The sequence below is a fragment of the Melospiza melodia genome, chromosome 1 (assembly GCF_035770615.1).
Source record: "Melospiza melodia melodia isolate bMelMel2 chromosome 1, bMelMel2.pri, whole genome shotgun sequence".
Taxonomy (NCBI): Eukaryota; Metazoa; Chordata; class Aves; order Passeriformes; family Passerellidae; genus Melospiza; species Melospiza melodia.
Genome location: NC_086194.1, coordinates 17,350,733 through 17,378,477, shown reverse-complemented (window position 1 = coordinate 17,378,477; position 27,745 = coordinate 17,350,733). Strand labels below are relative to the sequence as shown.

Here is a 27,745-nt window from a genome sequence, read left to right as displayed (position 1 = left end):
AGTAAAACATTATTAAATTATCATGACCAGATGGATGCCAACTACTGTGTTTCTGCCACTGTGCACCTAAAAACTTACTCTAAATTTAAGAGAAATTATGGGCATACCCCACAGAACCCTCCAAAAAGTTTTATTATATTGAAGAATTTATTCTCTGGAACTTCTCTCAGTTGTAATAACGTTCACTTGTACCTTCCTTGTACCTTCTGTATCCTTTAATAACAGTGCATTTAAATGCAAATACCACCAGCATGCATAATACAGGATTGTAGCATCATTCTCTTCCCTGTTTAACTGCACTAATCTCACAATCCCACTCAAATAAAGCACACTCATACAAATCATGCCATTACATTTGCTATATGCCACATATAGACAAATGTTTATTATATTCAAGTAACATCTGCACTTTGCTAAAGATGTACCAGATTATTTCAAACACCAGATTCTGATCTCTGCTACACAGGTTTAAATCTAGAATGAGTCTTAAGCTGTCATTCTGGTGGGTGACAACCTTCAACAGAACTGCAGAGCACAAACCAGCAAAGGATAATAAGGGGCTCTGTTTATGAGGAAGTGACTTCCATAACTTTTTCTAAAACAAAAACCTTTCTCTAACATTGCCTCTCCCTTACCATAAAGACACCCAGGTGTGCTCTCTGCAGAGCTTCTCCTACATCACATGCACCCTTGTACAGAAAGCAGAATGCCAGAAGAACTTTTACTCCTGTGCCATTTCATCTTTGTTCAGTCTCAGTAGACTCCAAGAGTGAAGTTCATAGAAAAACTGCTCTGCTCCCAGGTAACACAGCTCTTCTGCACACAACAGATACAGATGCTTTTTACTCTAGAAGTCCTTCTCTACTACTACAAATGTCCTCTGTAATGATAACAGTATTGTGCAAATGTTGAACACCTTCAATAGCTATTTTAATTCATCCCTCCTTATGACCTTGCAAGCACGAATGAGATGCTGGCTACACACAGGCACTGAGATCTCTGTCCCTGACAGACTTTGGGGACACCAGGATTAGTGGTTTGTGTGCTTACCCTGGCTGCAACACAATGCCCAGGGAGGTGTACTCTGACAGACTGCTTGCATTTTGCAGCAGAAAGCAAGAAAAACTACTGTTCTCTATTTGGAGCAGGAGAGGTTTGTCAAAAACCAGAATCCTTGAGCATGTCCTTGAAGAAAAAATTGATGATAGAAAGATAATTTCAGATGTTAAGGACACAGTTATAATGTCACAAGTTAAATCAATGACCAGGTAGAAGTCTTGCACTTGGGTTCATTCTATTACAGAAAATTATAGGAGGCCATTATACAGCAAAAACAGTGTAACAAACCCCAAAACAGATTAAAACACAGCAATGTACATATATTTTAGCTATACATACTCAGGCAGACACATTAAAGTCATATAGTGCATAATATTTCCTTTCAGTAGGGTTAATTTAGAGCAGCCTGCAAGTGCATTGCTTATGTCTCTCTTCTGTAGTTACATCTGTGACACAAACATGGATCCTTTTGTAGGAATGCTGAAAGAAAGCTGGAAAGAGATGTGACAAGGCTTGTCCTTTACTCCTGAAAAAACAGAAATAGAGTAAAAAAGCATTTGTAGAGGAGACAGAAGAAAATGGGATAAAACAGTCTATACAGTTTAGAAAAAGAAAGAATTAGCTTGATGGATGAGTTGGAAGAAGATAAAAATTAGTGTCAATGAATACACAATTTCATTGAATTAACTGACTGATTTGACAAAAAAAAGTCTTTTAAATGAAAGTACCTGTTTGGCAAAATAAATAAACTTGTGAATAATGGAGGTTTTTGATCAGAAAAATATTTTGCTGTTTAAAAGTAATGGAATAAAAATTTGCTTAATTTTCAGAAGTCTAATTTTCAAGATACTCTTTTAATACTTGTTTCTTTTTGCCTATGTACTCTTCCTTGTTAGAAGAGACTTCCTTCCTTCTCATTCTGCAACTTTTCACTGGCAAAACTAAAAACAGAGAAAAGCATTCCTAAATAACTTAAATGCAGATTACTTCCAAATGAAATTAGCAGTCATTAGTTCCACTGTTTTTGTTGTAAAAATAATATCCTATTTTTGACCCAGTCTCTTTCCACAACATTAAGAATGTATACTCCAGCGTTGCCACATTATCACCTATTTGAGGCATGTTCTCTCAATTTATGGAAAGCACAACATTTTGTAAGACATAGACGAATTAGCCCCAAAGTACATTTAGTCTTTTTATTAGCCTGTTGCATGAAAAAAATTAAAGCAGGTTTCAATTATTTGGCTGTTTCACAGTACTAAATGTTATCTGCCCTCAGCTGCAATTTTTTTGTGGTCCAGAAATAATCTATTTTAAGAGGCAGTTTTATTAAAATAAGGGAATTTGATCTGAATTCCACGTTCCCCTGTCTGAAGATGGTAACAGAATTAAAATCTTCACTAAAAGCTCTTGTTTTCTTTAAAGAGGGATCATTCAGTTAAGATTATATTTAAATATTCCTAAAATGGAGTGCGTTTTGTGGGATGACCTGCTCAAGTCAACACAGTATATTGTCAAATATGTATAGAATCAGAGCAGAATCCAAGTACAACTGAAACCCCAATTCCATGCTAACTTCACTGGGCAGAAATTAAGATGAAATCCATAAAATAGATATGCTGGTTCCATGTTCATGAGCGATCTGGTTGATCCTTCCACGCACACAGTCAAGAGAAACTGATATCAGTGTTCCATTATGTACTTCAAAAGATGCACGGAGGGACACACTGGTCCAAATGCTTCCTTCTGGCATCTGACCTCCAATCTGCTGAGCAACTGCTGTGGGTTGCATGTGATCCATGGTCAGCTGATTGAGAGTCACTTTGAGCACATTGCACGAATGGATTAGCTTTAAGTTAAATGCAATGCTGGCAACTCCTTTTTCAGTAAAAAGAAAATATTTCTGAGCAAGCTGTCCAGAAGAAACCAGCTGTATCTGTTTCTCATTGGATGAGACCTGGGTGAAATCCAGTAGTTTGTTTCTCACTGCTCCAGTAGGGAGACCTGTAACAGAAACTGTGGCTGATATGGCACTAGAAACCGCTGAAGGGATCCAGATGAGGCTGAACACACTGATTCCAGAACTATCTCCAAAATACCGAACATTACACTGTGCAGGAGAAAGTATCTCAAAGCTAACCAGATCTCCAGCATCAACCTTTGTGGCCCCAGAAGCAGATATTGATGTGTCCCTGTAATTTACCCCAGATTTAAATACATTCATTAATTCTCTGTTGGTACCATTCCTATTGATGTAAGAAATTAAGGAGAAGCCCTCCCGGACGCACGTATGACCCATGGAATACAATGCCTGATGAAACACAAATTTGACAACACCAGTTTCAGTGAACTTTATGGCTCTACCATCATGAGATAAACTTAGCATATAAGGGTCAGAAACAGAAATTATTTTAAAGGTAGGTTGATAGTTGGTTTGGTAATGCATGGCTGTTGACATCTGTGCACTGAGTGCCACAGCACCTGTGTCGTGGGACAACCAAAACAAACTGAGTGGGGTATTAAGGTCATAAATATTTAAGTCTTTGCTTTGATTGCAGAATTGATTAGGGCTCCTCAAATACACAGAAAGAGTTTGGCTGGGCTCCACTTCAGCAGCACTGCTTAAACTAGTGCTCTGGAAATACTTTCCCTCTGGCTGCTCGATCCGAACACCACTCAGTTCATGGTCTTCCTCGCTGCCATTAAGCTTTAAGGAAAGCTGCAAAAAGTTCCTGCAGTTGTGCTTTACTGCAAAATTCAGGTCAGTCCACAACAGACCATGTTGCTTGAATACCAGGCTGCTCTCTTCAGTGGACAGGATATCACAGGGGAGCTTTCCTTTTATCTTCAAGTTCAAGCCAGAGTAGACCTGAGAGATGCCAGACTTCATGGAGGGCAGAACGATGTTTGCAGCCCAGGACTCTGAGAGCTTGTTTTCACTGGCTGCTGAGCAAACTGTGTCACTGACAGTGGAACAAGGCACAGCCACCATTCCATCTTCACACTTTAAACATGCTTGGCACTCCTGCATTTCCTTATTAAAGAAATACTCCTCTCCACACATTCCCAAAACTGCATCCTTCTCAGCAATTCCAAGGCACCGGAAACCACCTGGTCACAGGAAATGGACTATTTTTATTGTCATACCTTTAAAACACTAAAAATAAGAACTCTACAGCTTCACATATCAAGTATCTTTGATATATCTCTAATCATAAATGAGAAAACTGAAGACAGTTATGATGTCAGATCACTTTATGCTATTAAAGGAACGTTGATAGATTACAGAGGAAATATTAGGCATAACTCACCTTGTCCAAGCCAAGCAAAATGGTTTGGAGTGAAAAAGAAGCTAAATAGGGGCAATCCTAACCAAAATCTGTAATGTATCAGATACAATGATATTGCTCCAAAGACAGTCTCTTCCTTCTCTGATGTAAAAGGCACAGTGACTGGTACACCAAGCAGCTCCTTTCAACTAATGGAGAGCTTCCCTATACAGGGAGAAACGTGCACTGCCTGCCCAGCCATGCTACAGGGTAGCTCTGCTGTCACTGTAATTGCTGAAGCAGTGCTTTGCAACCCAAGGGATAAGGATCCCTAGTATTCACTCCATATACAGTTTTTAAAAAACCTGTAAGGGACAAATAGGAAAACCAAAACTGTAAACAGCAGGCTTAAAATCATTACGCAATAGCCCATGCATTTAAAAAGTGGAGAACCACTGCCCTAAGACACAGGACACCAGTGCTTGTGATAAAGCTTAAGTAAAGCACTGCTGCAAACATGAGGAGAATATACATGTGCTGTTTGAAATTACTTTGTTTGACATAAAGCAATTTCATGCTGTTAAATGGTACACCATGACCTCAGTGGATCAAAGAATGCACACCAAAATAACAGGTTTTAAAAACAGCCTGTAATTTTCTGTGGCAATTTTCCAAGAGCACCACCAGCTGCCAGTGCTTCCACCTGGAGCAACCAGAACCCAAAACCTTTGTACATGAAGATTTCAGGATCTGAATCAGCACACAAGATCTGAGGCATCTTAAATAACCACCTGCAGTCTGTGCCTCAAAACTTAATCACTAATGCAGTCATTTATGCTTTTTTACCACCATGATCAAAACACAATAATCATCTTTCTAATAGATCTTCTTAAATATCCTTTAGTATCTAGATCCTATGTCACACACTTGCATTATTCTTTAGGTGGAAGCTTCCTGTACCTTGGCTGGGATTTGCTCTAAGACTGGGACTACCAGCATTTGCATGGAGCCCAACAATGGATTCTCCCTTGCTAGCCCAGGGTGGGGCTGGCAATGCTAACTGCTGATGTAGACAGAAAAGCCCACCACACTTGCTGCAAATTGCAAGTACACATGAACCTGGCCACAAGGGAGGTCAGGATGTTGGCTAGAATTCACTTCTGATACTGCATTATTCAGCAGAGAACACCAACATTGTGTTAATTTATACAGGTTTCATATATTCACCCTCGTATCACTTTGTCTATTTACACTTCATTCACTTAAGTGATGATTCTCCACTAACACCAATATGTAGGACTGTACAATTTATGATGTGAGAATACTCCTTCTAAGATCAGGTACCATTTTATCAAGAGTACACTACAGAATGGTAAGATTTTTTCCATCTGAAAAAAAGTCAAGAGAAACTTAACACTTTGCTCCTCTCTGAAAGTGTCTTGTTTTTTAATGAAAAACAGAAGTCAAACAAATAAGATTACATTTTTTTTTCAACTAAGAACATTCTAAAGGAAGTATAGAAAAAAGTCCCAGACAATCTTTCCCTTTGAAATCAGAACATGACATTTCTTAACCACTTCTGCTTCTCATATCAGCAGTTCCACCATCACTGAGAAATACTGGATGAACTAAGTACATACATACAGCTGGTTCACACAGCACAGAAAATCTTCAGCAGCGCCTAGAAACACTTTTTATGCTCTTTGTTTCTTACAGATATTTTAATGTATATTTGAGTGTTTACTAATAGCATGTTTCACAAATACTTGTGATGGCTATATGCACTAATTTACTGCCTAGTCTTTTATTGGTTAGAACTGCAGCAGGTGCTCCCCCTGTGTATACTTCAAATAGGTGCTTTCAAAGCAGCCCCCAGACTGCTCCTTGCTGTGGCCACAGTTGCAAGAGCAGCACAGAAGAGGTCCAACAGCAAATTATAGCCAAACATCAGAAACCAGCACAGCAGCATGCTGGGACTGCTTCCTACTGCTCTTTATCGCTTTACAACCTCTGCCACCTCTGCCTGGCTGCTTGCTCTGAGCCCTGCTGCACCTGGTTTCACAGTGAGCAGTCCAGCTGTACTCAACCTGGCTTTGTGAAACTGAGTCTTCCTGCAGCACATTCCCCAGCCCTTGGCACTCACAGAGGCCAGGTAATTGCAAGGCAATTACAGTAAGCTATGTGTGTATTTTTCTGCTGCTACTACTCACAACTGCCCGATGCAAAGGCTACATTTGGGCAGATTAATATGGGAATCGTTCTCTTTTTAAACGTTCCATGTCAAACTTGGATCATCACATATCAATATGGTTCATTAAAAAACAGGACTATCTTTCAAGGTTTTCATTCCTCTTTCTCCTGCATCCCACAGTAAGTTCTACAGTAAGTCCTCTTTATTTTGCATGGCATTCCAGGGAGAGTGCCTTTGGCTGATTCTATTTGTTGGATAAACAGTCTGACTACTCTCCCATGGTTGTCTAAGAAGGAAATGATGCACCAAACCCTACTTTCACCGATTACATACCCCTAACTGTTATTGAATGACCAATGACTTAATGACTAGTCTTTAATCAAATAAATCAACAATTCTCATCCCACACAGAAGTGAAAAAAAGCAGCAGGGAAAGAAAGGATGATGTAGAGGAAAGTGGAAGAGTGAAGAAAGAGAGGCTCCTAGTTACATGATTCTTTACTGTTATTTGTTCTGTCTCCCCTCACACTGCACATTGAACAAGAGTTGCTACAGATGCAACAACCTTTGCGTGCAGCTTGAGAAACCACACTCAACATCTGGAACTCATATGTCACATCACATCCCTGTGTCACATCACATCCCCTTCTTTACCCAAAACAGACATTCCGTCTCAGCCTTTCCTTCGCCACGTTAATCACACTTGTGTAAGATCATGAGCTACCATGAACAGACAGGCTGAAAGTCACCTCTAACAAAAAATTACAGGAACACTCTCTCTTCCACGACAGATGGGAACAACACTGACAGGACACTAATTCCTGTGCAGGTGATGGGTAATAACTTGCTTTCACATATCTACACACCACCATTAAAACTGGGAGAAGAGGAAGAGAGGGAAGATTCCTCTCCTTCCTAATACATTGCTACTGCCTTTCTGTGGTCTGACACACCATCACTACCCATCTGTTCCTTGGCAGTGTTCTGCCCTCACTTAGTTCCTCCTGCAGTTGTACAGATCCTTTTTTGGTCTGGTTCCCCTCCACAGAACCCACTGAATAAATTCATTACAGCCTTCCCCCTCCCAAGCCACAGACTGGAGCAACAGCAAATTGCTACCACATTGGTGGCTCTCCTCTCCTAGGGCTGAGGCCTTGTGGGCTTCCATCCAACAAAACACAAACAGGAGCAAACCCAATGTCTCTGTAAAGACAAGACAAAGCCTTACACCTTTCTGATGCTCTGACTCAAATTTTGTGCTCTAAACTGTCTTGCCTCCAGCTGTCCACCTCTAAAACTCTCCAAAAATGTCTTCCCTCTTCTTTTCCAAGACTGATGGTACCTCGTGTGCAGCATTTACCACACCAGGCAACACTTGAGCTCTCTTCCTCAAGTCATTTCCAGTTTGCTGCAGTGTTTGTAGTAACGCCATCCAAACCAACACAGCTCCTGTCCAGAGGAAGTAAGGACAAAGGAAGAAAACCCACACCCTCTTTTAATTCTTTTCTAAGCTCCCATATTTTTCTCCACCAGTGACTGGGTAAAAAAAGCACAAAATCACTCACAAAGAGCTGAAAACAGCCCTTGCCCCTCAAAGAGGCCACCCCTTCTTAAAAGTCTAAAAGCCTAGAGGAGGAAAAACATAGCATCTAATGAAGCCCTTCCTGGGTTATTTGACTGTGAGATCTCAGGTACAGGTCACAATTGGTGAAAATGCTCTATTTGACCACAGAGTTCCTTTCAAGGTTTTCTGGATGACCAAAAATTAGACCAATATAAAGAAACTTAGTACCTGGATAAAATTTGCTCAGTATGTCTATTAATTTTGCTCTTTTGTGTCTGACTGCCATGAGAATGTAATGAAATAATGAAGTCTGCAGTGCAAAACACCAGACAGATTTCTTCTTAAATATCTGAAAAACTCCCCCAAAGTGTCCCCAGATAATAGAAACTGTTGATCTTTCCTCAGTATTTGACAATATTGTTGCTAAGGAGAATAAGATTAATGGAGGGAGGTCTTATAAGAGTCTTCATTAGATCAAATCAGGTATCTACCCCAGTGTACCAGAAAGAAAATCACAACTATTTTTCTCCAAATAGGAATAATATCTGTGATTTGGGCCCTATTTGCACCAGCATAAACAAGAAGGAAGTGAGGTCATAAGAGAAAATTAAAAGCAAAGCATATAAACCCCAAGGAAAATAAGGCAAAAGGGACCATCCATTGCTTCCATGGGATATTAATGTCCTAAATAGCCCATTGTCCAGAAGAACTGCTATCAAATTACAGATTAGTATTTTTAAACCCCTTTGAATCCAGCAAGCTGTGCATGTCACTACTCATTGACATACAAGCCTGTGTCCTTATCTATTTCTTTGGCCTGTTCCTGAAGATCTAATTATCCTCATTATTTAATTATCAGAGAATATAACTTACCTGGAGTATTGAGGCATTTTATCCTCTCACCACAAATGCTTGGAGATTCAGTGCACTCATCTCTGTCCTGTAAATCACAAGAATCATACTGAAACAGTTTAACATGACAACTTAAATTTGAAACAGGCATTTCAGGCTCTGTGACATCCATTTGTCCATAACAGGTGTACGTAGGGATGGAGAACAGGTTGATCCATAAAGCATGTTAGAGCAGGACAATTTTGATTTGGATTTGTTACGTGTTTTAACCAGGTATCCAAAACCACTGTGTGATGCCACAGAAAGCAAACAGAGTGCAGATGAGCTGAACAGAGGGGTTGCACATATAATTCTTGTTATGATGCACATCCCCAAGAGTGGGGCATCAATCAATTGATCTTAAGGACAATACAACACTTGAGACAGTGTTAGGAAAGGCTTTTAAGGACATTTCATCTGTGAGGAAGCTGCTAACTAAAACACACATGAAAAGTAAATTAGAAAGTAATATTCCCTGCCAGCAAGCCCTCCTTTCACCCAACAGCAGGCAGAGGGGAAAAAAACCAGCCTACATTTGCCTTTAAATGCTAGCATTAAAGAAAATTGAGACTATCAGAGAGGGAACTGGACAGACACATCCAGGTTCTCAGTATCTGCTCCAGCTGGTCAGGCTCACACTAAGCTAAGAACTGGGGGCAACACTTGGTAAACAAGATACTGCTTTAAATATCCTGCTTTAAATATACTGCTTTAATATTTAAAGTTGCCCATCTATTTTAGGACTTCTAAATGACAGAAAGCAAACAAAGAACCATCTTATTTTGCTTGCAAGCTAGTTTTGTGTTGTATAGCAAAATGTATTTTATAATAAAATGTATTTAACAATACAAGTATCCATGTTCTATATTTGTGTATTTGTATGTTATGTTTAAGAAGGAACCAGTTCTTACATTTGTTTTAACTGACAACTTCCGTTTCCAAACTTTGAAAGAAATGTCTGACTTATGCTTAATAAAGCTTTCCTGTGTTTTTCAGAGATGTCTAGAAGCTCCTGTAGACTGTAATGGAATCAAATAAACAAATTTAGCATGCATAAGTCTAAATGTTTTAGGACGTTTTTTTCCCACCACAATGAAAAGAATTGAAGTCCTGCCAGCTGTCAGGTTTGGGAAAGTGTCACACCCAACAGGCACAAACCAGTGCCTCATTTAGAACACTAAATGCTAAAGAGAAACACACTAGAAAACCTTCTGGCATAGACTCATTCAGTAAAAGAGATGATTCAAACTGAATTTCTCTAGCTCTCCAAGGAGTTATTTCCCGAATGTTATCCCAATATGTCCAACACAATGCTTCATAAGCAGTAACTGAAAGACACAGAATTATGTTTCACCTGGCAAATCCGATCAGAGTTTGTAGAACACTCAGCCATTTGGAAAAAACCAGCAGGACACAACGTGCACTTTTCACACTGTGAAGGTGTCTTCTGGAAATTGCAAAATTCGTCACTTTCACAAAGGCCACAGTCCAGCAAAGACTCCCCAACGTTAATCACTTTTGCATCCACTTCTACTTTGTGCACAGAGTATGACTTCTGGAGGTGATTTCTGACCCGGTTCTGAAGTCCAAGAAGATGACTTTCAAAATAATTTTGAATATCTTCTTGCAAACTCTGAAATGACATTTGTTTCACTGTATCAAAAAGCATGCCATACTGGACTTTGATCAGGTCCATTTGCTCATACATTTTTCTTTGCTGTTCAAGAATCTCCCGTTGCTGGCTAACCAACACGTGCTGCTGTTCAGCAAGTTTTTGCTGCAAATCAACAATGATCTGCTGTTGGCTTTTTAGCATTTCTGTGAATTTCTCGTGCCCTTTCGCAAGGTGCAGCTGTAGTATTAGGGCATCTTCAGATGGAACTTCATTTTCTCCTGAAATACAAATGATCTGTTATTGGCAAAGCTTGTTCTATTATCTCTTCAAAGGCATTCAAATTTTAGCAAATTAATGAAAAGTCTCACTAAATTCATCATTATAAGGTCAGTTTCCTTTACAATCCTCGTAGCCCCTTCATGAAACCACAAGGTTTTCCATTTCATAAGCAGCTCACGATATCATAATTTGCCCCTGCTTCAGGGTGTAAATTAATCACCACACCAATAACAGATTAATCATCCTTATGTACATGTTCAAACACAGTAAAGAGTAAATGGCCAATTTTCACAATAGAAGTGATAAAATGAAGTGATAAAACTTGCTATTAAGGGTAGTAAAAGTAAGGGTCGATTGCAAAGACATGCAAAAGGAGTCTGTGATACTGTGCAGCAGCAATAAAATGACAAAAAAGAAGTTCAGAGGAGATAAAGTTGAATTGAGGTTCTCACAGAAAAAAAAATTCAAGTTTTTTTTAGATCAAATGTCATACTTGTAGATTATTATTACTCCTTGAAAATGGTCTTGAAGTAATATATCTAGATACAGATGTTGGGCTAGAGCCATGTAATCATCAGTTCAGTGCCCAACAGAGTTCAGAAAGCCAAATAAAATGCTGGGACTAAGTAGAAGAAGAACATAAAACAGAACATAATATATCATTATGACATTACATTAATCAATAGAGCATCTGAATACAGAATGCAGTCTTGGTTCCCCACCTCAAGAAGGAGTAAAGAAGAACTCACAAGTTCACAAAAAGGGCAGCAAGGAAAATCTAACATATGATACTGCTGCAATATGAGAAAGTAGGTAAGACTTTTCAGGATCGGGAAAAAGAAAGAAAGAAACCAAACAACTGTGCTATATTACAGGTATCTTAGAGCAAGTAAATGTGGAAAGACTCTTCTGTCTTTCTTCCAATACAAGAATTAAAGGACGTTAAATGAAGGCAGCAGTTCCACACACACCAAAACCTAAAAAAATAAAATCAATTTGGGGCTTAAAGATAGACATCAATCAGATTCAGGAAATCTAAGCAACAAACTGTTGGAGCTGGGAAAATGATCTATGAAAATATTGTGTTGTATTTTGTACAGTATCTGCTGCTGGACACAGCCAGAGAGAATCCTCAACCCATATAATCACTCATCTGCTCTTAAGCAGCACTGATTTTTATTCTTCCAAACAGAGAACATGAAAGATGACACAATGAACAAAGACCACATCTAGTTCTTGTTTACAGTTGCCAAAATATTTTGCTGTTTGGTTAGTTTTACTCACAGCATAAGGCACACATTAATTTCTATTTTTCAGCATTAACTTAAATATTAGGGTAGTTTTCAGTATACTGGATTTGAGAAAACAAAGACCAGGATAAGAAAACAAAATGCAGTTTCTGCACATTCCTTCTTTTGGGATGCCAGTCTTTCATCTGAAGTAAGGTGCACTCATGGTGCTGCTGAGAAACAGCAGGGACAATGGGCTCATCTGATGGGAAATGGGACTACAAGCCTGCACTCCAGCATCTTCACCTGGCCAAAATAAGTGGTGATTCAGCTGCAGCTGGCAGGAGTCTTCCAGACAGTGGGTCTGTGTAACCCCACAGACGGGCTGTGCTGGCTGTGACAGGCACCTGCCTCCTGCACATGAGCCTGCAGACATGGACACCTCACTGGGAACCAGCCTGAGTCCCTGGTACTGGCCTGTACCCTGGAGGGCTGGCATCAGGCATGGCCTCAGCAAGCATCTGAACCTGCAACTCATATGAATGGGGCTTTTCAACAGGTTCAACAGACTACTTGGTTCACCAAAACACAATTTTTTCCAGCAGGTTAACTAGAGCAGGGTTATTTTAATTACTAAAGAATCACTGCAAATCTACTCAGGCACTGTCACAAAGCTGGCAGACATAGACTGGGGCGGGCCACCCGCTCTCCACCTGTGCACAGTGAATTAATGCAGGGAGAAGAAATAGCCTTTGAGTCACCTAGGCAGTATATTCCAGCTCCCCTGCTGTCTGAGGAGAGGTCAATGGCAAAGCAACACCTCATTCAGCTGGGATTAGTGAGGTGCTGAAATGGTACCTTGACAGAAATGTTCCTCTAAAAACACAGAAAGACAGGAACAGTCACTGACCTGTCTCCTGAATCACTGAATAATGGCTTGTGTTGGAAGAGCTCATCTTCCAATGAAGATGGACTTAGAGCTGATCCAGTTCCAATGCCCTGCCACGGGCAGGGACACCCTGCACTAGACCACCTTGCTCAGAGCACCATCCAACGTGGCCCTGAACACTTCCAGGACTGGGGCATTCATGAACTCTCTGGACAACCTGTTCAGTGCCTCACCACCCTCACAGTAAAGAATTGTTTCCTAATATCTTATCTACACCTGCTCTGTTGTAAGTTGGAAGCCATTCCCTCTTTGTCAAGGACATTCCACCTGCCTGAGTTGCAGCGCTCCCCAGACAATTGTCAATGCATTTCTCCCAGTTAGAGATCTGATTATCACATTATTTGTTCTGTTTGTTTCAGTAGACAAGCCATGCTGGAATTGCTATACAAACCATGCTCATTTGCAAGATTTGACTGGAGCTGCCAATGGAGATTCCTCTGCACTACTGTAGGAAACCCACTGACCTATGTTCAAAAGAAGGTCTCGGGGAAACACAGAGAATGTGAGAGGTCACAAGCAGAGCAGAACGCTGGATGCTTGCCCATGTACACTGACTTGAAGGAAACCAAAGACAGGCACCATGCCTTATTTTTTGTTCCTGATGCCAAATACATGGAATTTCTGCTAGATGCTGATAAATTCAACATTCATAAAGAACAGTATGTTGTTCTTCCACTCCTAGGAAAGAAAGCTTCCTTATGAAAGTCTGGGTTGGGTTCTGTCTTTGGAATGGGCAAAACATGTAAATATGTCCTCTGTCCAGTCTGGACAGAAGCATGTCTACAGCAAAACTCATTCACACCAACTGCAGCAGCAGGCACAAGGCAACAGCAGTACAAGAGGAGAATTTCTGAGGGTGCAGTGGTCCTCATCTAAAATCTCACATAGAACCTTGTGTGCTATCAGAGGTTTGCTCTCTGTGTGTTCTGTGTAGACAGTGCCTCCCATGAGATTACATGGTTTAGTGGGCAGAGTTGTACACTGCTTTCTCTGCAATATATGGGACACTTCTCTCTGCCACAGGAAGGTGAATGTACAAATCCATGATCACCACTGCCCATAAGCCATTCTTGATGCATTCAAGGATTTTGTTAAGGGCAACTTCTAACCACGTTTCTCTTCCTCCAAAACTTCACCCAGCATCAGGCCTGCAAAGAGAATAAAACTGAAAGAGTGAACTCTGAGTCTCCAAACATCCTCACCCTCTGACCCTTTACAGAGGCATGGCATTTATGGGGACGGTATGAAGAAGAGTGTGCACAGAAGCAGAGAAAAGGGAGGTTAACCATACTGACTTGTTTTCTGTCCATCTTTGGTCACTGAGCATACAGAGGTTCTCCAAGACATCTGGGAACAGTTTCAGGCTAGATGAAGGTAGACAGTGTCACTGCATTATGCACAGGGGAGCTTAAATGTCAGTCCTGGGGCTGGAATCACCAACTGCAGAAGCCTCCTTTGGAGGAGATGTCACTTCACTAGGTAGACCTTGGTAACTTGTAGGCTTAGCATGTTCTGTGGTGTCTGAAGCAGCCACGGCACTGATTTGCCACACAAATGTGACAAAGCTTAAATTACCTTCTTCATGCTTTTCATTAGCTTTTAACATCAATGGGAAATAAACCACCCTTCCTAATATATTTGCTATCTTTCAGACAAGGCATTAAACCAGAATCTAAACTGTTTTGTGGTTATTAAAGACCTGTTGGTGCTCTTCATGTCAGTAAATCCAAATCCTTGACCATTAGAGACACCTTCTGCTGACCTATGAGTATAACCACAGACGTACCTGGCTTCCTACAGGGATATCGAATTCACCAGAGCTCTGCTTGTCAATGGAGAGGCAAGGGTTCTGAACAATGCACTGCAAGAGACCCTTTACCATTTTTCCCCCTGGCTATTACAGCGAGACAGTTTGGCACCAATAGCAGGCTTCTTACCAATGGCACCAGCCTGGGTATGGAATGCACCCCATGGAAGCTTTTTATGATAGTGCTATAAAGGAAGAATACCAGAAGTACCAGACTGCGAAAAGAGAGACTCAAACTTGTTTAAAAACTGCACTAAAAAAAGATTCTGCCACGTCTACTCAGCTCTAGGTTTCCGAGGTGCAAGTGTTTAAGGAGGGGAGAGGAAGGGGAGCAGAGAGAGGAGCCACGGCAGCAATTCCCTCACATAATGTGAAGACCAGTGCCGGATTTTCTTCCTAACTCTCCCAAAACGAGGAGCTGTGGCACAGTCGCTCAGATGCCCCTGCGTCTGGGCTCTCAGAGGTGCTGAAGCCCCTTGGCCGAGCAGACCCAACACACTGCGGCTCTCCGTGACCGCACCGAGCCTCCGGGGGCTGCAGGAACCCTACGTGCCCCGGCAGGGCGGAGATGGTGTGTGGGGTGCGGGGTGCGGGGTGTAGGGTGCGCCCTCCCGCCCGCGGTCCCTCACGCCGCCCCACACCTGGCTTGACGTCGCAGGTGAGCTGCACGCCCGGGGCGCCGCCGCCTCGCTCGGGAGCGCCGTGGGCAAAGTCGTCCCCCGCGAACTGGGCGGCTCTGTCGGCGGCGCGCAGCAGGGCGGGCTCGGGGCAGCCCTCAGCGGGGGCTGAGGCGCAGGCCGGGCCTCGGGGCCGCGGGCGCAGGCGGGGCGGCAGCAGGCGGCACTCCAGGCCCTGGCAGTCGCGCTGGGTGGCGTTGGCGGCGCAGTCGCCGCCGGGGCAGGCGGGCAGCGGGGCGGCGGGCGCTGCCTTGCCCTGCGACGGCCGCAGCGGCGCGGCGCCCTGCAGGAAGGAGCGCGCCGGGCGCCCGGCCCGGCCGCCGCAGCGGGGTCCGCGGCAGGGCGGCGGGGGCGCGGAGCCGCCCTGGCACGGGGGTCCTTGGCAGGGCTCGGCCGAGCCGCCCCCCGCGCCCAGCAGCGAGAGGCAGACGCCGAGCCAACAGCGCGCCCACCACAGCCGTCTCCCCGGCATCTCTGGCCGCGCCTGCAAGAGAAGAGAGGCCGCGGAAGGTCAGGGCAGATGCCCCTCGCCCTCCGCCCTAGCCCGGGGTGCGCAGAGCCGCGGAACCCCGCCCCCCACCCTTCTCTCCCTCCGTGGTGCAGGCACCGTCACAGCATCCCAAATCTAGAAAAAACTTTTCACCCCCGTCCCGTCCCTCCCCGGAGTCTCCCGGCGTAACCTGCGGGAAGGTGCGGGGCGGCGCCCGAAGCAAGTGCGGCCTCGGGGCCGGGCTCCTCGGAGCGGCTGCCCGCAGCGGGGACCAACCTCCTCCGAAAGCTGGAGGGGAATGGAAATGTGCAACATTCCTGGGGCTTCGTTAGCATCAGATTTCCCAAGCGCCTCCCTTTAACTCCTTCGCTGCTCCAGCCCCTGCCGCTGCCCGGGGCGGCGGTGGGACGGAGGCGGGTGCGGCCCCGCGGCTCCCGCCGGCTCCGGCTTCCCCCGCGGCGTTCCCGGCTGTGTTATCCCGTGGCGCCCAGACAGCGATATGTACATGTCTTAAAAGACTGGCTTTTGTTTCGAGTGGTTTTACTGAGCATTAGGAAAAAAAAAAAAAAAGAAAAAAAGAAAAAAAAAAAGGAGGAGAAAACCCCAAAAGCCAAACAACCAAAACCTCAAACCCAACAGGAGTGAAATACACGCGCGACACAGTCTCCAATAAAGAAAATTTCACGCGGCTGAAAAAGTTATGGGTAGTCTGGATTTCTTGGTTCCCACTTCGATCGTCAGGAGCCTCCATCGAAGGTAACCACGATTGCAGCTGCCGCTTTCTCGGAGGTTGCCGAGGGCCACAGCAGACCCGGAGCCAAGGACCGATTTTGAGCAGGGCACCCATGGGGCTATGCCCGGGTGTGTTTGCTGTCTGATAAAGCAGCTTCCCCGGGCCGCTCCTGGCCGGGCTCACACCGAGGTGTGAGGATCAGCATACCTTTCAAGTGCTCCGAGGCGTGAATAACTCCCCGCAGCAGGAGCCACCTCGCTTATCTAATCTCTTCCACATGCTGCCGCGGGAAAGCGACACCGAGTATGTGTCCATCTCAGCACTAACTGCGACGCCGCTTTGGGAAGTCGGCCGGCACAGATACAATAGCTATGAACAGAAGAATTACGGAAAATTCTATTTATTGATTCATTAGCTTCAGCTTCCTTCCATCCACGGGCTCACACACATATAAAACCTCTTCAGAGTATCTTTGCAATGCTCTCACACAGTCCCTTTGCTATCACATATACAGGAAAGAGGAGAAACAGTATTGTTTTGTTGGTTGGTTGATTTGTTTCGGGGTTGGTTTTCCCTACAAAAACTGTTTGAAACTTCTTGGGAATCTTCAGGCTGATTCATTTACTGTTTCCCTTGCCACTGGAAAAGCATACCAAATACACCACTTGCAAACTGGTTTGCCATTTTTTGACCAAGCTTTACTTATATTGAAAACACTTGCTTGTCAAAACTGAAATGCCCTGTGCAGCAGCAGCAGTAAAGGCTCCAACACACAGGGGTTGTAACCTCTGCTGAATTCTGCAGGGCTGGTGACCTGCCGGGTTTCAGAACACCTGCCTGGTAGAGGGATACCTGTCAGCTCAGATTCTACCTGAAATGCCCAACCACTCCTTCACTCTTTGCCTTGCCCTTCAACAGAAATAGAATTCCAGGGTCAACTGCTCCTGAGAGAGCCTGTGTTTTCCTATGGCTTGCAGTAGGTCTATAAAAAGGCGTAGAATAAATGGAGATAAACCTCCACAGTTTGTCCCTCTGGGGAATCCACAGCCCAGCTCCAGTATGGAGCTCTGCATGAGCTAGGTTGTTTTTTTTCTTCTAAATGAATACCTGGTGTTTTTTCTCTAGTTCCTTGATATGTTTTGCAGCCAGTCCATTGCTACCACAGCTGTATTATTTTGGGGATCTGTGCCAGTACATATAAAGTTACATAAGATACAAACTCATCTTTGGATCATCTTCAGAAATGCCATAAAAAAGGCTATAGAGTTGGGGATGATTCCCAGAGTGGCTGCAACTTCAGGCTAATAATTCATTAAATGACATGAGACATGATGTTCTCAGACACTACACAGATCAAGAGCAACTCTCCTGAATTTGAGTTCTTTATACATCAATGCGAAATTTATACACCAATGCGAATTTACCTTCAAACCTGAGCCTTAATAACAATTTTTTTTTCTGGAAAAAAAAAGCTTTTTGATATTACCAACAAGAGTATTGATTCACACATTTGACTTCCAAATGTTACAGACATTTGGAAGTGTCTGTAACACAGAATGCAGCAGTGAGAAATGCTTCCATTGGTTTGACAAGTAGCATAAACTCATGGACGCCATCCCTTCTGATTGAAAAGCTGTGCATCAATTAAATGGAGGGGGTGACACATGTAAAAATGTATGTTCTGCTGATGTCTAGTGCAGGGCATATCAGCTACATGACACTATTTGTAGGTACTGTGAGCAGGTGCATAGGTACCAGAATCACCCAGCAAACCTTCTGAACATCCAAACTGAAGTCAGTGACTTCAGTAAATATACATAAAGCTGTACCTGTTGTACTCTTGCTTTCCGTCCCCACATGGGCACTGTGTAAGGATGGAGAGTCCCTACTTCATGAGTTTGAAAGATGGTTTGGAGCAATGCCTTTTTTTTCATGGCATTTTTTTAGATTGGCTGTGTTTGCTGGCACAAAAGGAGCTGCTCAGATCAAAGAAATAAGTGAGGGGCTCCTACATCTACACTAGTTGCAGTTTGGGGAGTGTTCTTCAGACCTGATAGTAATTAAAATAATTCAGCACTGGTTTGTACGGCTACAGCCCTGGTCAGGCACTGGTACCTGTTTGGTGTCTGTCCAGAAAAGAGCATATCCTGTTTGATTCCCCCAAAAAGCACCCTCTGCAAGTGCCAAAATTGAATGTGACAGGCAAGAAAGACCGGGCTAATTGCTGCAAAACAGCCCTGCTGCTCTGAACCAGCCCACAAACCCAGAAAGAACTCAAACCAGATTAATTTAGCTCCCCCTTCAAGCAGCCACAGCAGCTCTATCGCTCCCCGTGCAGCGGTCGGTGGGCTTTGCCCCTTTCGAGATCCATCTTACCGAGACCCTTGCGGGAGCATCTCCCGCAGCCCGCGCAGCCCCGGGGCGGAGGGGCCCGCGGCGCTGCCGGCCCGGGGCGCCAGAGGGCAGCAAGGCCCCGCGCCTGCCCGCCCGACACGGCCCGACACGGCCCGACACGGCCCGACTGGCCCTGTACCCTCCTGTCCCCTCCTGTCCCCGGCCCTGTCCCCGGCCCTGTCCCTGACCCTGTCCCCGACCCTGTCCCCTCCTGTCCCCTCCTGTCCCCGGCCCTGTCCCCGGCCCTGTCCCCGACCCCGTCCCTTCCTGTCCCCTCCTGTCCCCGACCCTGTCCCCCGCCCTGTCCCTGACCCTGTCGCCGTCCCCATCCCGTCCCGGCCCGTCCTGGCCGCCCCTCGCTCGGGCTCGCTGCCTTTGGGCACCGGGCGCGGAGGGGACGGAGACCCGGGAGGATGCACCGCGTCCTTAAAGGCCGGTGGCTTTCACCAAAGCTCAGCGGCACATTTTCTCTGCTTGTTTCTTTGTTGAGGCAGCTGAATGAAGTAAAATGTTCTTTCTAGCGCGCTCTGTGCATGAGCCACTTTTTGAAATGTCCAGACAACCTGCATTAAGCATTTTTGAATAACGTTTGGAGTTGGATGATATTTTGCAATGTGGATGACAAAACACATCCAAAGCAGTCATACATAACACATTTTATAATTGTGATTTACTTCTCTTTAATTTCTAGTTTAACCATGCAGCACTTTTGGAAAAAATCCCTGCCAGGTACCTAAATCTAGACTCCACGTTGTTTTCCCACTTTTCACAATCTTTTACAATAACAATGTTGAACAATTATTTGATCCTGCGGGCCTTACAGACATGCTTAACTTAGCAATTTGAATTACTACTTCATCCGGCAGCACTGCTTACACTACATACCTTTCCACATATGCATTTTTCTCTAATCAAAACCCAACCAGAACAAAATAAATATTTTTTGTCTAGTTGTTTTCAATTATTTATTTTTTACAAGACTATTTTTAGGCTAAAATTCCAAGTATTGCTGTCATTTTTAGTAGATGTTGTTTACCAAAGAAGACTGATAGTTAAATCAATATTTATTCCAGATGAAAAACATGGGAGTAGTTTTGAGTTTTGCCATTAAAGCTAATGGGAGTTTTGTACAAACATTAGCTAAGAAAGGAAAAGAAACTAAAGAGAAAGAAATCCTACCAGAATGTATCTAACTTGCTATCAGACAGCATTTGAAACACACTAATTTTGCTCAATGCCTTGTATCCTTCACTGTTTTTCAGAAAATTAGCAAATTTAACTCCCACGGTGTTTTCAGTATTTTCAGAACTGCTAAGTTTTTTGTTTAGAAATTCTTTTAAATGACCACTAATCTTCAGCCCCCTACTTCTAGGTTGGATTTCAATAAATTAATTCCATACATTGTAAACAGATTCCTAATCAAAGTATAGATGAGCTAATAATAGTTGAACTGGTAATAGTGCATGTCAAGGGATTGACAAGTTTTGCCTAAAGCATCCATTTCAAACAGTTTGCAATACATAATGGATGGACCTCAAACTTTTATTCCTTTCTTCCTTTAATGATTTTAGGTCAGGCAAAATGGCATGCAATGATATCTGGTGACTAATTTGCCTGTAACTATTCCTTAGATGACTGAACCACTAGATGAACAGAGCAGAGAGCCAAGTCGCTGAAGCAGTGCTTCTCTCTGCTACATCCTCCATCAAGAACTAGCATCCAATCCCACAAATAGCCTCCCTTAGATGTCCAGACTGTCAGCCCTTCACAGGTAACAGTTTACCATCTATTTGGCAGGGGGAAAGAAATGGGAACTCACAGCTGTCCAAAGGGAGAAGACATAAAAACTCCACTGAATAATGACAATACTAAAACAACTCCCCCCCTCCACAAGATTTCAGGGTTTCATGAAAGCAATAGAAAAGGGAAACAGTATAGTTCAAGGGACTTACTTTACTGTTGTTAAGTTGCACCCAAGAAGAAGTTGTTACCTTGGCATATGGATACTGAGAACTGGAAAAAAGAAGTGCTATTCTCTGTGAGAGGATCAGTGCTAAAGGTCTCAGATAACACATATGGTTAATAGCCACCTGCACAGAAGCAGCAGCAACAGCTCTGCAGTGTAGCTACAAACAAACAAAGAATCTCCTTTTCTAAGTAAGTTTGGGAATTATCTGTTATCTAACCAATCCAATTTAAGGGAATCACCTGAAATAATTTTTGTGAATGTTTATTTTAAAAAAAGCAGATCAAATTAGTCTGGTAGTGCAAGTTTATTATTTTGTGGCTTCTACATCTATGGTCAAAATAGACCATAGACAGGAAATACAAATCTTTTTCTCCAGTTGCTGGGGGAAAACTAGATCCTTTTCACAATGTAGTTCTTAATTGTACTAAAACTGAGCAGGAGAATACATACACCACAGCTTGAAATTAATAGCATTTCATTGTTTCCACAGCCCATTGTAGTTTCTCTGAAAAACTGTCTGCTGCCTCATATCAGTGTGTCAGTGTGCTCCACACTAGCTCACAGGGCTGCACACAGCTCTGCAGACCTGCTCTGTGTTGCAACTGCTTCTTCCAAGTGAGCTGTATCTGCCCTGTGGATAAGCCTCCAGGCTCTCAGACTTCACATAATCTAGGATTTTACAGCTGGAGTGTACCATGAATACTTGGAATTGGTCAGACTCAGACTTTGCATTTTTTGAGAAATCTTGCCAGTTTGAAATTTTAATTTGTCCCAATTTAGAAAGAAAACTGTTAAAACATTTCCTAGGAAAGTGACATTCTGCTAACAATGTTATTTGGGAAACAGGGATCCCCAGCATTTCCAAAAAGCAACAATTTTTTCCAAGAGCAGTGGAGCCCTGAATACCAGGAGGTCCTTGTATTCCTGGATCCCTGAGACAAGGAAGAGACACAGGAGTTGATCTGACTGAATGGAAAACTGGCAGCTGTCCTGCCTTGCGGAGGACTATCAGAAGTTATCTGTATTCCATTAGAAGGCTCACTGAGATAAGCTTTCATGAAATGTTTCACTCTCAGTGAACCACAACTTCTGACAGAAAACATGCCAACAGAACATGTTTCCAAGAGATGCACTCATAGCTGGATGACACAATGATAAAAATATCTCAGACTTGGCTAGACTGGCTGGTCAGCACGAGTTCAGTGCTACAAGTCTCAGCCTCCTGAAGTAATAATAATCTTTGAGTCACCTTCTGTTCCCCAAATTGCTGACTGCACTCCTTCAGTACTGCCACATGAGCATTAGAAGCCCAGCACAGAATCCTTGTTAATGGTTTCATACTTGGTTAGAGAGAATCTCCTTGACAGATATTTTTGCATTCTACTTTGAAAGTTTGTAGATCACCAGGCTACCCAGAAATTCTCCTGATCAAAGCACCTTAACAAGGAGTCTTCTCTTTTTCTTCAGGATCCCTATACCATGGTAATGGGAAAAGCACGCAAATGATGAGGGAAGATTTCTCGTGTGGATGTAGAGCAAGTTTTGGAAGACTTTATTGTGTTTCCATGCCTTCATACAGAAAGTGTGCTTGAGGTACATCATATCAGTGTACATTCAGGCTAACAAGAGTTGTGGGGCAGGGTCCCTAGCTGGACAAAAAAAAAAGGTGTTTTAAATCAATGTCAGCAAGTGCAAGAGCTATCTAACTTATCCACTTTAGCTGCTGTATTTCCTTCCATATACTGTTTCTAATGGCCAGAGGACAACCTCAAATCTAACCTGCAGTTTCTCTTTTTCATTACAGGAGTAGCAGAAACTATCCTTAGCTAGTAATACTCTCTCAGATTTTCCTATTATAAAATCTAGTCTGAGTTTTTTTACTCTTTTGCCGGTTTTTAACTGTTTGCATCAATACATACTCAGGTGTTTGCAAAAAATGTGATAGAAATTAATTTAAACCAGCAGCCTTAGTTCTTGCATTTTCCAAGTCATGAAAGTTGTATTTTACAGCCTTAATAAAAGCTTTGGCTTTGAACATACTTGTATGTTAAATATTTGGTATAAAATAAATTGTGGGCAGGTTACCACCTATCAAAAGTCCATGGCCCCTGCAAAAGTAAATATATCTAAACAGATGTAATTATGGTGTAGGTCAGATTAAAATGTACCAACTACTCTTGGAACATCAAAGAGCCTGAAGGGAAAATGGTGCTTAAAGAAAATATTTTTAAAAGTTAATATGGGTGAAAAAGGAGGAAAAGGTCCTGGATTCACTAGAGTGAATGGTAAAGCAACCAGTTATAAATGGTGTCATGCAGAAAATCAAAGCAGAAAAAAAACCCCCAAACCCTGCAAAATCAAGAATTTGTTGAGTGCAACACTGGATTAATTATTATCTTTGAAAATCTTCAAATTAATTATCTTTGAAAATCTTCAAATCACAAAACAATGTTTTTCGAAACAAAAAATATTTGGCTTACTACAGACTGTATGTGTAGAGGATTTTGTCTTATGTTATAAAGAATAACAGACTAAGAAATCTAAACTTCACTTCCAAAACTTCTGTACAGGACTTGCCAGTATGGAAGTAGGACAAGATGGTCCTGTTTCTGTTTTACTTTGGTTGACAGATTCTGTTAAGATTAGTTTTCTTGGAACATAAAAGAAAAGCTGAAACCAAAACCAACTGTTTGGAATTATACACTTAATATTTTGAAAAGTTTTTGGCAATGTTCCTTCTAATCGATTTATGTCTAACAGTTAGAAACAATTACTATGTCAAGCACAAGCCAAAAATGAAGAAATTAAATGTAACCTATGTGAAATCTTCCCGTGGACATTTCAGACCAGAGACACACCAGGTCTGAATCTGATAATCTTTCTGTTTGTTTTTTAGACATACAGTCACTGAATGTATAAAATATTTAAAATGGGGACTTGAACCTGGAATTGAAAATCACAGAATCTTGAGTGTTGTCTATATTTCATTAATGCTGAAAAATATCACCAGTCAGTCTTGAGGCTGCCAAAGAGAACAAATAAGAAGACAGCTAGATAATCTTTATGGACACAATTTATAACAGTGTCATTTTCAAAAAAGCCAGACTGCAGAGCTACAAGAAAGATAAAATGCATCTTGGTGCCTTTTGCCTTTAGCGTGAAAATGGGAATAAAACTTCAGTTTTAATAATTACTAAGACAACTAACTTTCTTTCTTTCTTTCTTTTTCTTTCTTTCTTTCTTTCTTTCTTTCTTTCTTTCTTTCTTTCTTTCTTTCTTTCTTTCTTTCTTTCTTTCTTTCTTTCTTTCTTTCTTTCTTTCTTTCTTTCTTTCTTTCTTTCTTTCTTTCTTTCTTTCTTTCTTTCTTTCTTTCTTTCTTTCTTTCTTTCTTTCTTTCTTTCTTTCTTTCTTATGACAATTTCTGATTTTCCCAACCAACAATGGGAGAAACAGCACAGGAGTGATAGCATGGAGTGCTTATATGTTTCCAGTTCTTTATCTTCATTCATCAAGGTTTTTTGTGTAGGGGAAAAGTTTTTCAGACATACCCAAAGGAAAGGACATAGCTGTGAATAGTTTCTGCAAAGACAGGCAGCATTATCAATTTAGATCTGTGCATTTCCATATGCAGCCTTGAAGTTTTAAGAACAGGGGAGTTATTCTTGCAAAAATAATTAAATTGTGACTGTTTAGACTACTAAATACTGTAGACTTGATCTTCATTTACCTCATGTGAAGGAGCAAATGTAAATCAGGGGCTCTGTGTTTTCCTAGCAATTATAAAAGCTCTTGAAACAAACATTCAAGATAAGCTTCTCTTTTTGCCTTTCTATAAATAAGGATTCACTTTCTCCTTAAGATGGGAAGTACACTCTTGCTGTATAAAACAAGCAAATTAACTTCTGTGATTCCTAGGGCAGAAATCTGCACAGTAAAACACCAGGCTCTTCTCAATAGTGCTACAGTGTCTGATGGTCTCTCAAAATCCCTTTGTAAACAGTTTATGTTGATCTTTGCTCCAAGCTGTGAGACGTTTTGGGATATTTTTTTCAGTATGGCTATTTGCCCACCATCAAGACCTTATTTTGGTAATCCCAAAAATAGACTAGGATCAATTACAAAGACTTTTCCTCAACAATGTAGTTCTAAAATAAATTTAAAGCCCAAGATTCTGGCAAAAAAAATCACATTAACAGTCAAACTGGAGATGTTTCAAACACTGATTGATCGAGACCCAGCTGAGTTTATTCTACTCAAGATAGATTTTCATTAGATAGTCCAAGGAGAGTGTTTGCTTTGGCCTCTGTTTCTAGAAATAATATTAACCTGGCAAAAAAATTGTTTCCATAAAGAAAAAGGCTGTTGAGCAAGCTAAATATCTGTGTCTTTCTTCTCAGGTACTACATTAGCTTCACTTACATCCTGTGTTTGTATTTTCAGGAGCTGCATTAGAGTTTCAGGGCTGTGGTTAAATCACCTGTCTAGATCTCTGAGGTACTTACCTGGCCAGAGTTTGTGAAAGGGTCACAGTCCAGTGCAGGTATGTTCAGAACACATCTGAGACTTAAAGAAATGTTCTCTCTGCATTATGCACCCCTAATCCCATAATGATTTGATTCCTAGACAGTTAAGGTGCAGATTTCCAGGCATCCAGGCACAGTCACAGAGCTAACGGGACCCAAATATATTTTACAACCTGAGGCAACATTTAGCTCTTTTGACATTTTTAGGTCGTTTTTAGTGCCACTAGTAACATAGTTACAAATATCCAGTGGCAGACTTAAAAGACCTCAAACTCGGGTCTTCCACACCCTTGTTTAGTTCCTTCACTTTCATCTCCCTTGCTTTATTTTCAGTTTATATGCTTTAAGGGAAAGAACAAACTTCCTTTAGAAGGAAGGAATGTGAGACAGTTACTAGAGGGAAAAGAATCTCATTAGGGAGATTACACCTATGGAAGTTTTCCTTTTTAGTTGAAGAGGATTACATTTTTCATTTCATATGATCCTTGCAGAGGAAAAGTGGTATATAGAGTTGTCAGGCAAGACTATCCTCACTTCATGAGACAAGAACATATTTGCAAAGTTATACATGTTGAAGACTTTTTTTCTGGAGTATGTTCACATAAATGGGATGTTCATTTTGTATGCATGCATCATAAGGCATGGAAAAGGAAAACCTGAATACAGAAGGAAATTATGATTAAAGATGCTGCATTGATCTCTGAAAGTCTTGTAACTTTTACAACAATTTACCACCAAGGCAAAGTTTGCTTTACAGTCTTCAAAAGAAACAAATCAAGAGCATACTGAGTATGTGACAATACTGACTGCTTAAAAAAAACAGTGCATGTCAGTTGCTGAATTTACTTGGAATGCACATTTATATGTTCCAGGTTCACTTGCAATATATGTTTTTCAACTTTTCTCTTTATCCAGCTGTAAACTCAAGCTCAAGTTGAGCCTAAGAAGATTTAAGAAAATACCTGCTTCCACAAACTTTCCTCCTCTGCTGTAAAGTGGGCATCATCTTTGACTCAGATATTCCCAGGCCAGCTGTGTCTAGAGATTGCTGGTTGTTTTCTTGCAGCACCTCTAAAATAGGTGCTCTCTTTCCATATGTCAAAGCTTGAAGCAAGGCTTTCATTTCAAATCCTTATCCATGGTTTCCTGTTGTGGTCTTTTTCTCCTCATTTATTCTTTCTTGCTCTGAAAATTATTTTCTAGGCCTAATACTTTTATTGTGTAATTTTGTCTCTGCATTCCTTAGCTGGCACTGGCTTCCCACCTCTATCAAATACAAAGCACTGATCTTTTTCAAGTTCCTCCATGTACTCTCCACATTCCACACCATCTCTCTTTCATTATAGACTCATAAGCCCTCATCTCTTCTTTGCCCATTTATTAAAATTTACCACAGTCTTCACATGTAATTTTTTACATCTAAAACTTCTAAAAAGTCTCTGCAAAAGGTTTTTTTAAATTCAAGATAATGTAGTACACATACTTGCTATTCTACTACAGCTACCTGTACTTAGAAAAGCTTCTGGCAGCTGGGGATAATCTAAATGCTATTGCAAAGGATTTGCATTTGAAAATGAGCAAAAATACTATTAAAGAGTGAAATGTGAAGAGTACACAATCTGAATTATGTTCAGATGTAATAGTAGAGATGAAGACTAATGTCACTGTGGCAAAAAGCGAGCAGAATCAGAAACTACAACATGCATAAGAAGCACAGTGCATAAACACCAGTCATGGTGGAGTGATCATGAGTATGGGACAAGAACTTCCTCAGCTGCTTTGCTGAAGTACAACCACCCCTCGTTCAGAAAGTCTGGACAAAACTGTTAAAGATATTGAAGTAGTTAGGTCCATTTGAAAAAGTAATTTCATTTTTAGAGCAGAAGGAACAGTTTTTCAAGCTCAAGATATATTATTTGACATAGTTTCTTCAAAAATTTTACCCCAAAGCTGCATCTTGCCTTAATGTGTCCTGCAACAAACTCTTTAAATTGCCTCCACGGACATAGCTGGTGCATAGGAACCCTGATCCTCAGCAACATGAAGGACCAGTAAAGCATGTGATTCTGGCAGGAATACCTAAGCTGTTGAATGATTTTAACTTCT

The 27,745-nt window shown here is 41.9% G+C and overlaps 1 protein-coding gene across 1 annotated transcript; it reads right to left on the bottom strand.

The window, feature by feature from the left end:
- Positions 1 to 2,649: 2,649 nt before the first annotated feature.
- Positions 2,650 to 16,002, bottom strand: LOC134429075 (uncharacterized). Its single transcript, XM_063176167.1, has 4 exons — positions 15,255 to 16,002; positions 10,329 to 10,867; positions 8,957 to 9,023; positions 2,650 to 4,170 (listed from the first exon to the last, which is right to left on the bottom strand). Exons 1-4 carry the CDS (start codon positions 16,000 to 16,002, stop codon positions 2,651 to 2,653), a joined length of 2,874 nt encoding a protein of 957 aa, XP_063032237.1. The 3' UTR covers position 2,650.
- Positions 16,003 to 27,745: the final 11,743 nt, after the last annotated feature.